The 9,078-nt window shown below is 41.2% G+C and overlaps 2 protein-coding genes across 4 annotated transcripts in view; one reads left to right on the top strand and one right to left on the bottom strand.

Moving 5' to 3' along the window:
• cnga1b (cyclic nucleotide gated channel subunit alpha 1b) overlaps positions 1-2,275 on the bottom strand; it is a 9,441-nt gene extending 7,166 nt beyond the window's left edge. The window contains exons 1-2 of the mRNA XM_046065185.1: positions 2,167-2,275; positions 1,192-1,240 (exon numbers count right to left, since the gene is read on the bottom strand). Coding sequence (XP_045921141.1) covers positions 1,192-1,240; positions 2,167-2,275 — 158 coding nt within the window. The remainder of the gene's footprint in view (positions 1-1,191; positions 1,241-2,166) is intronic.
• Positions 1-9,078, top strand: part of LOC123980197 (zinc finger protein 239-like) — a 387,571-nt gene that overhangs the window by 212,551 nt on the left and 165,942 nt on the right. The gene's annotated exons all lie outside the window — the stretch shown is intronic.

Genomic DNA, 9,078 nt, shown 5'->3' with positions numbered 1-9,078 from the left:
TCAGGTCAGCGTGTAGAGCTCAGAGTGTCTCTTTGTCTCTCAGGTGAGCGTGTAGAGCTCAGAGTGTCTCTTTGTCTCTCAGGTCAGCGTGTAGAGCTCAGAGTGTCTCTTTGTCTCTCAGGTCAGCGTGTAGAGCTTAGAGTGTCTCTTTGTCTCTCAGGTCAGCGTGTAGAGCTCAGAGTGTCTCTTTGTCTCTCAGGTCAGCGTGTAGAGCTCAGAGTGTCTCTTTGTCTCTCAGGTGAGCGTGTAGAGCTCAGAGTGTCTCTTTGTCTCTCAGGTCAGCGTGTAGAGCTCAGAGTGTCTCTTTGTCTCTCAGGTGAGTGTGTAGAGCTCAGAGTGTCTCTTTGTCTCTCAGGTGAAGCTGCTTCCTGGTAGTTGAGCTGAGAAACATCACAGATCAGATGTTTGTGTTTTAGAAAGATGTTGCTGATGAGACTTTAGAGGAAACAGCTGCTACGAGTCATGTGATCAAAGTGCAGTAGATAATGTCTGACATTCTGTTCACCTGCTGACAGCTGATACCTCACACCTGTTTCTGCTCTGCAGGTCACACAGCTGGACACAAGGAGGGAGGAGACAAGGAGGGAGGAGACAAGGGGGGAGGAGACAAGGAGGGAGTAAACACTGATGGCGGAGACAAGAAAGGAGGAGACAAAAAGGGAGGAGACAAAGAGCCAGTAAACACTCATGGCGGAGACCAGAAAGGAGGAAATAAAGAGGAAGGAGACAAGCAGGGAGGTGACCAGGAGGGGGGAGACAAGGAAGGAGGAGACAAGGAGGGAGTAAACACTGATGGCGGAGACAAGAAAGGAGGAAATAAAGAGGAAGGAGACAAGCAGGGAGGTGACCAGGAGGGGGGAGACAAGGAAGGAGGAGACAAGGAGGGAGTAATCACTGATGGCGGAGACATGAAAGGAGGAAATAAAGAGGAAGGAGACAAGCAGGGAGGCGACCAGGAGGGGGGAGACAAGGAAGGAGGAGACAAGGAGGGAGTAATCACTGATGGCGGAGACAAGAAAGGAGGAAATAAAGAGGAAGGAGACAAGCAGGGAGGCGACCAGGAGGGGGGAGACAAGGAAGGAGATGGAATAGATGGAGGAAACAAGGATGTAAGAAAAGCAGAAGGAAACAGGAGTTTCCTTCATAGCAGAGAAAATGTCGGACTAGTCGTTGATCTGTTACTTGGCGCACTTCTTGTTGCTGTTGTTGTTGTTGCTGTCGTTGTTTTTCGTTTCATAATCTGTAGAAAATATAAAGTCCTCACAGAGATTAATTCATACTGACCTGCTGCTGATACAGAAACCGACCATCTGCAGGTGAAAGGTCTCAGATCTCAAAAAAGACAAATCAAACCGAACAACAAGTCACAGGCGAATATCTTATAGTCCACAGGTGAAAACAAAATATATAAATAACATGTGATCAGCTCTATTAATATGATATGATATATTTCAGCATGAGCAGATATCGCAGGAAAAGAAAGCACATCATCATTTAAGGTAGCTTCGTGGTGGTCTCACGCCCCCTTTACACCTGGTATTAAAATGCGATCTGACACAGATCAAATTTTACCAACTGAGATAAATAAATCCCTGGTAGAACTGCTTTTGTATTCATAAAGAAATGTCTGCTGATGAAATAAAGTCAAATTGTAGTGCGTCTGTTAGCAGAGGAGGTGAGAGCCCAAATGCAAGACACCGAGAGCAGACTCAGTTCAGGGTATTTAAACCAAATGAGAACAGGTAACAGGCTTACACGCAATTGACTGGAAAGTTACTGGGGGAACAGACACAAGCAAACAGATCACAAGTAAACTACCACCAACAAGGAACACAGACAGAACTAAGAGCAGACCTGGGTAAAACAACAACCTACACAGTCCAGGAGTAACACTAAGACATGAAAATAAATGAATGGATGAATGAAACCAAAAGCCCGAGAAATCAAAATCAAAACACAGGGTAAACAAGACATGGCTGACAGGCATGGGTAAGGGTATACCACGGCCTGTCATGAGCTATTGCTTAATTATAGAGATGGCTTTTCACAGGACTTTCAAAATCCCAGAAAATTCTGGAATCATTTGAACCATATACTCAGTAAAAATAACAAAAACTCAAATCAAATTGATAATGCCATTTTTGATCCTTCGCTTATTTCCAGTACTTTCAATCAGCATTTTTCTTAGTAGTTCAAAAATCGTAGACTCCAATGATACAGCTAGTTCTTCCAGCATGATCTTCTCTACTGGTGCATTCTGTTTTAGATCAGTCATGCCTATTGATGTTTTTCATGTCATTCATCCATCCATTGTCAACCGCTTATCCTGTGTACAGGGTCGTGGGGGGGCTGGAGTCCATCCCAGCTGACATTGGGCGAAAGGCGGGGTACACCCTGGACAGGTCGCCAGTCCATCGCAGGTTTTTCATGTCATTTGTGGGTTAAAAGAAAATAGCAGTGCAGGTCCTGACGGTCTTGAAGAAAGATTCATTAAGTGTTCATTCATTCAGATTATTTACTGCTTGAGAAGAGAGTCCCCCGAGGATCCACTTGGGGACCCCTCCTTTTTTCTATCGTCAATGATTTCTCCAAAATCTGTAAAAAATTGCTCAGTGCATCTGTATGCTGACTATACAGTTATTTACGCCTCGGACTCAGAGATAAATAAAAATACAAGACTCCTTACAAGCGGATTTTAATTTGGTTCAAAACTGGCTTCACATGAATAAATTGGTAATAAATAAAAACAAGTCTGTAATGTGCTGTTCAGAACAAGGAGCAATCGTCTTAGTACTTTACACATGTATATTAACTTTGAATATGGGTCTCTCGTGGATGAAGAGGATCAATTTACATATCTTGGTTTTTGGATTGACCCTGGACTCAGTTTCAAATTACATATGGGCTTCCTTATAAATAAATCTATGGCTGTTTAAGTTCTCTTTACCTATCAATACACTGTTTTACATTTCAAGCCAGGAAAATTATTTTTTCTCAGATGGTACTGCTGATTATTGATTATCTTGGTATTATCTATATGAACATCACTGACACCAATCTTAGGCCTCTTAATGTTGTTTTTAATTGTCTTTGTAGATTTGTCTTGAGGTGTTCATTTAACAACAAGCGTCTCATCACTGCTCTAAGTATGAGACGCTTAACTGTTTACAGCCTAAAGCAAGAGGGGAATTTCAATGGATAAAGTTTATTTTAAAATGTGGTTATTTTTGCTGTCCTCCACACTTGAAACAATTTTTAGTTTCTTGTAGAGTTCCATATCCACTCATATAACAACATAATTTGATTTGCTTTTGGGTTGAATGATAGTTGATTTTCATTTGTTATAATTGAAGTTATGGGATTGTTTTAACTTGTTACTTTTCCTTGGATTAACTGAGGGTGTTGGTGTGGTTGGTGTGGGTAAGAGTGGGTGTGCGAGTTATATATGTGTATGTGTATTGTATGTAGTTTCGTAATGTTTTGTAGTTGTTCATTATATATTTGTGTTATAGGACGCCCTTGAAAATGAGATGCTGCATCTCAAGGGGCTATCCTTCAATAAATTCAATTAAATTTTGTGTGAATTGATGCTGCATGCAGGCAGTTTCCTTGACCATGATACATGCTCCATTATATCAGACTGCTCTTTATGTTTCTTTGTTCAGGTGATATTTTAGATTTTGGGTGATGGTTTCTGTTTGTTTCTGTTGTAAAGCTCTTTATTGTTCTGCTTTCAGATGCCTCTATTTAATGTCTCTTTGTTTTTAATTCGGTCCCTGATAATAATGTAGTGTTTAATTTGTATTTCTGGAACAGCTCATCTTAAAGCTGTACAACAATAATAATAATAATAATACAATAAACTGCAGCTGAGCTGTTGACTCATGTCTGATTTCACCTGGAGCCCCCCTCCCTGCACAACAATTCACATCTTCAAAAAACATCTTTACTCCATAGAAAGTAAAGGTCCTGCATTCAAAATGTAACTTAGCTACAATTACAGAAGTGTTTAAAGTACTTTAACATGTTAACATGTGAGAAGTGTTTCAGCTGGTGTAGCTGGTGGAGAATGTTGGAGGTTTAATCTATAACATGCATCATGTTCAGGTAACATGTTAATCTGCAGAGTAACCTGGAACTACAGCTGTCAGATAAATGTGGTACAGTAGAAGTAAAAATTAGCCAGAAATTGAAATACTGAAGTAAAGTACAAGTACCTTAAGATTCTATTTAAGTACATGACGCAATGTAATTGTGTAATTTTGCACCAGAAACAATGTGAGCTGTTGAACATGTTGATGCAGGTCTGATCTCAACACAACTCAACTGAGCCGAAACCCGCCCAGGTAACAAACACCCAGAGCCTCAGAAAGGGGTTCATTATTTATTCTTCTCCTCAGACGGTTCATCACTGGACCTGACAGTCTGCCTCGTCACTCTTTATATCCAGTATAAACTAGGCTTCAAATCTGAGGATTAAAGGCATTAATCAGAAAAAAAACTTGATACTTGGTACTGTCTGTACCTGTAACTCTGAAAGTGAGACACAATGGGTGAGACCACAAAACGTGTCTTCAATCTGACACCAAGTAATACCAGGGCCAGATAACCCATACAGAAAACAAAACAAACACCTTCTTCTAACAGTCGGCCTGCACAGGTGAAGCACAGCTAGATGTAATCATTCTCTACAGCCATCAGAGGGAGCTGTCACATCCACAAAAGAGACATCAAAATGGTACCTGTAAAGTCGGAAATTTCAAAGGGCCCACAAACGCCCACTTAAGTCGAATGTCCGAAAGTCGGGAGAACCCCACTATCCCAACTTTGTGATCCAAGATGGCTGCTCTGAGTATCAACAGTTAGTGAAAGCTGTAGTTTTTACTGTTTATTAGCACTTCTGTCTCATAGAAATGTTCGTACAAAAGGTGCTGTCCAACTGCTGTCTGTGGACGTGTTGAGAAACTACCACACAAAGATTTTTTTTTTAATCAACTGCGTAACAATAGCTAACCTGGCTAGTTGTAAACAACAGCTGGCCAAGCGAGGTTTTCCAACTTGTAACTGGAACCCCGTCAACTCGCGTGTGACGTCATTCCCAGGTCCGACCTCTGACGTCCGAGGAAAATGGAACGCACCAAAAGACTCAGGGCATCCAGTGACTTGACACCAGATTGTTCCTCCCCTTACGTGGTTGAGTACTGCAGCCCAGCTCTAGTTCCTAGTGTTTCTTCAGTTGTTTGCTACTTGTCACTTGTGTAACCTCTGCTGTTTGTCTGCTTCTTTCAAGATCCCCGCGTCAAATCAGTGTCCCGGTTTACCCTGGATTGTCTATCGCAGTGCTGGAACTTTGGACCCGGTCTACCCCGACCTTTGTGTCCCATTCTCACGCAAAGCAAACCCTTAGCCTTTGCCTTTGTTGCCTCTAGTTGTGAACAAACCGCACCGGAGTCCACCACAAACTAAGACCTAACACTACTACTACAAGGGTACTACTCTGGTGCCTGATTAGAGTGTTGAGCTGCAGTGAATTATTTTAACCGATGAACTTGGACGAAGGCTGCAGAGTCGGGAACGTGGAGTACAGGGTGTGGGCTACTTAACGAGATCACAACACTCGCCAGTGCTTCCTTGCTGTAGGGAAAAGCGGTGGAGACCGAGGGGCTGACGGAGCGAGCCATAGGATAAGCTCTCTTTTAACCTGTGTCAGCACACGGGTTTTAGTTCGGCACACTGGTTTTAGTTCAGCACACTGGTTTTAGTTCGGCACACTGGTTTTAGTTCGGCCTTAATTGTAGCAATAAATTGTTAAATTTATTTCAGCCTGTGTGGTTTCTGCTCTGCTCTAACCCCCGATTTAAAAGAACCCGTGTGTGAGTCCTGGGGCTCAGAGTAGCTGTTCCCTAGGTGGCGTCGGCGTTTCCTTTTTAAATATACTGTATTTTTACATAAAGCTTTCAACTAAACTTTTATCAAAACGGCCACACAGACACATGATTCTTAGTCGGGCACTATGCCGTCCTCACTAAAAGTTCACCACTAGGTGGTGCTAAGAAAGAACAAAAGAGGCCTTTACACTGGTTCCAATTCAGGCACAGCTGTAGTTGATTATACTCAAAATATTATGCTAACAATTTGCAATGACATTTCTGAGTAGAATGAAAGTAAAATAAAGAAGTTGGAATAACTTAAAATCAAATATTTTGACCACTTAATAACACCAAAACTTTTAAATTATAATAAAGTTGGTTGCTTGTAGAGAACGTTTGTTCACGTTTGTTACTAAGCTAAGTGAGTTAGTCTAACTATAAATGTCTCATGAGATGTGCTCATAAATGGCTTGAGTTGGAATTACTTAAATTAATGCAAATTGTTACCTACATTTTAATTACGTAGAGCCAGTGTATTCTTTTGTAGAGTATACTTTAAAGACCAAATCTTGTTTTTATAAGGAAAATAATGTTTTTGAAAATAATTCTAATAAAAACACATTGATTAAAAAAAACACAAGGTTTGTTGTTGTTTTTAACATCTTTTAAATATCTGCAATATCTTTTTAAATGAAACGGTCACATTTAAATTATTACTAAATAAAATGTACAATGTACTTTAAATGTGACCGTTTCATTTAAAAGGATATTTAAAAACATATTGAAAATGTTGTTTTATTTTAAAGATGTTAAAAACAAGAACCTATCATGGTATCATAGCTCATCCTCAGCTGTTGGTTAACTTGACCTACTTTGGAGTCACGGCAACATGCCCATATTGGGCGCCATCTTTTATTGTGGGAGTATATTATTATAGTATATTTTTATTTTATATTATTATTATTAGACCCCAAAATTAAGACGAGGTCAGTTTTTAAGTCCTATTTTTGGACCAATACGGTAAATACTTGTACTGTGAGGCAGTACTTTGACTTGATTTTGGATCAGAGACATGTTTTCCCATCTTCAAGTCTGTGATCCACCTGCAAGTGGAGTCGGGCACGTTCAGCTGAGAGAGCTTGTCCTGCAGCAGGGCCGGGATGATGGTGTTAAAAGCGGAGCTGAATCCACAATCTGGATCCTGGCGAAGGTTCATAAAATGCTTTATAACAAACGGTAGGTTAGTTGTATGAATGTTAACAACAAGAACTCCTCCTGCAGCCATGAGTGGAGGCTGCTGTGTAAACAGATGAGAAATCATGACATCTTATAAAAGTTAATAAACACTCAACACTAAGATCTTTATAACTGCAGGATAATGTGTGATAAAACTTGTATTCAGAGCCTATTTGCTGCATATTAATGCTAAACTGGAGGAGAAGCAACAGTTCAGTCTTCTTGGAAATCCCACACCTGCAGGTAGCCAGTTAAAACCAGTGCAGAGGTTTTGGAGCTGGTCCAGAGTCAATTAAAGGCAACAACTGAACACCAGGAAGAACAACTCAGTCTGGTTTCAGTCATGGCTGCGTTAACATTTGTGGTTTTGTTCTCATTTTCATGGATCTTTGTTCTGGCCAAAATAGGTAAGGTGTGGGTGTGTGTGTGTGTGTGTGTGTGTGTGTGTGTGTGTGTGTGTGTGTGTGTGTGTGTGTGTGTGTGTGTGTGTGTGTGTGTGTGTGTGTGTGTTTTACATATATACAGCAGTACAAACCCAGATTTCAGAGATGAAAACAAATGTGACAAAAGTGTGATTTAGATGATTGATTAATTACCTTTGGTAATGTTGGTTTATGGATTCACCTTCTGTTTAATGATCATTAGGACAGAAATGTGTAAAACTTCCTGTATTGCTTTCATTAGCTGACCTTATGGCTCATTTATGCTCCTGCGTAGGGTCTACATTACATTTACTCATTTAGCTGACGTTTTTATCCAAAGCAACTTACAATTGCTATACATGTCAGAGGTCGCACGCCTCTGGAGCAACGAGGGGTTAAGTGTCTTGCTCAGGGACACAATGGTGGATGTCTCACAGTGGGAATCGAACCCAGGTCTCCCACACCAAAGGAAAGCATCTGATCTATGCGCCATCATCACCCCTACGTCTACGCGCGTAGCTACACCGTAGGCTATGAACGTAGCCATGCATTTATACTTGTGTGTCGGTGGTTTTGGTCACTCTGCATTTACACCAACCAACGCTAGTCGGCGGTAGCGCTACAGCGTCCACTGTGTTGACTTGTGCCGGCCGAACAGGCTAATTTCCGGTTTAGCCCTCCGCTAACGTGAATGAGGGTAAAATTGTATACGTGCGGCTGGTGTAGCCTTTTCAAAAGTTATCATCATGTCATTTCGCTCGGGTTGTGACGATCACATATATTGATCCACTGCGTTACAGCCGCTGGTTTGGCCGCTAGTAAAAGTTATTTCAAAGCACGGTGCACTTACTGTCGGCTCAGAGGCATTGCGAGGCTACCCAGCTGACCAGTCGCAGTGCTTATGGTCTGTGTCGCCTCGACGTGTAGTTACATTTTTGAGGAGGTGCACGTCAGGTGACAGCGTAGGGTACACCGTCGATGGGACGCAGGAGTATAAATTACACTTAAGAATTAGTTAATGACTGCAGTCTGCACAATTTACACAACAATTACTCACTATAACTTTTAATAATCAGCCTGCTGTTGTTGTAACTTATAAATTCATTCCTACTTACAACATATTCATTAAATATACACTTATTTTGTAGAATTTGACTCTGTAAGCTGCTGAAACCGCAGAGACCAACATGTGTCCTCTTCCCTCTCGTGCTGTCTGTCCATGCAGATCCAGCAGCTTCATTTGTCTCTCTGAGAAGTAAAGCAGTTTCATACTGTAGGGACTCTTTCCTCAGTAGAAGTAGTTCAGACACAGTCTGAGTAGAGGACGGACAGACTGGGGACACATTTGGAAAACAAGGACAAAGATTCAAAGCTTCTAGGAAATAATAAACTTCACATGTTTAATATTTCAGCTGTTTGTTCAGGGTCAGAAATGCTGATGTCTGTATTCAGATGGGAAATAATATCAATAATCAATAATCTCCAAACAAGCAGAAAGCAGATGAAAGTAAAATGTCTCCTGTCTGATGGTGCGGAGGACGACTTGACTT

Source organism: Micropterus dolomieu, linkage group LG12 (genome assembly GCF_021292245.1).
Source record: "Micropterus dolomieu isolate WLL.071019.BEF.003 ecotype Adirondacks linkage group LG12, ASM2129224v1, whole genome shotgun sequence".
NCBI classification, from domain to species: Eukaryota; Metazoa; Chordata; class Actinopteri; order Centrarchiformes; family Centrarchidae; genus Micropterus; species Micropterus dolomieu.
Note: the sequence above shows the minus strand (reverse complement) of the source record. Positions and strands in the feature narration are given on the sequence as shown.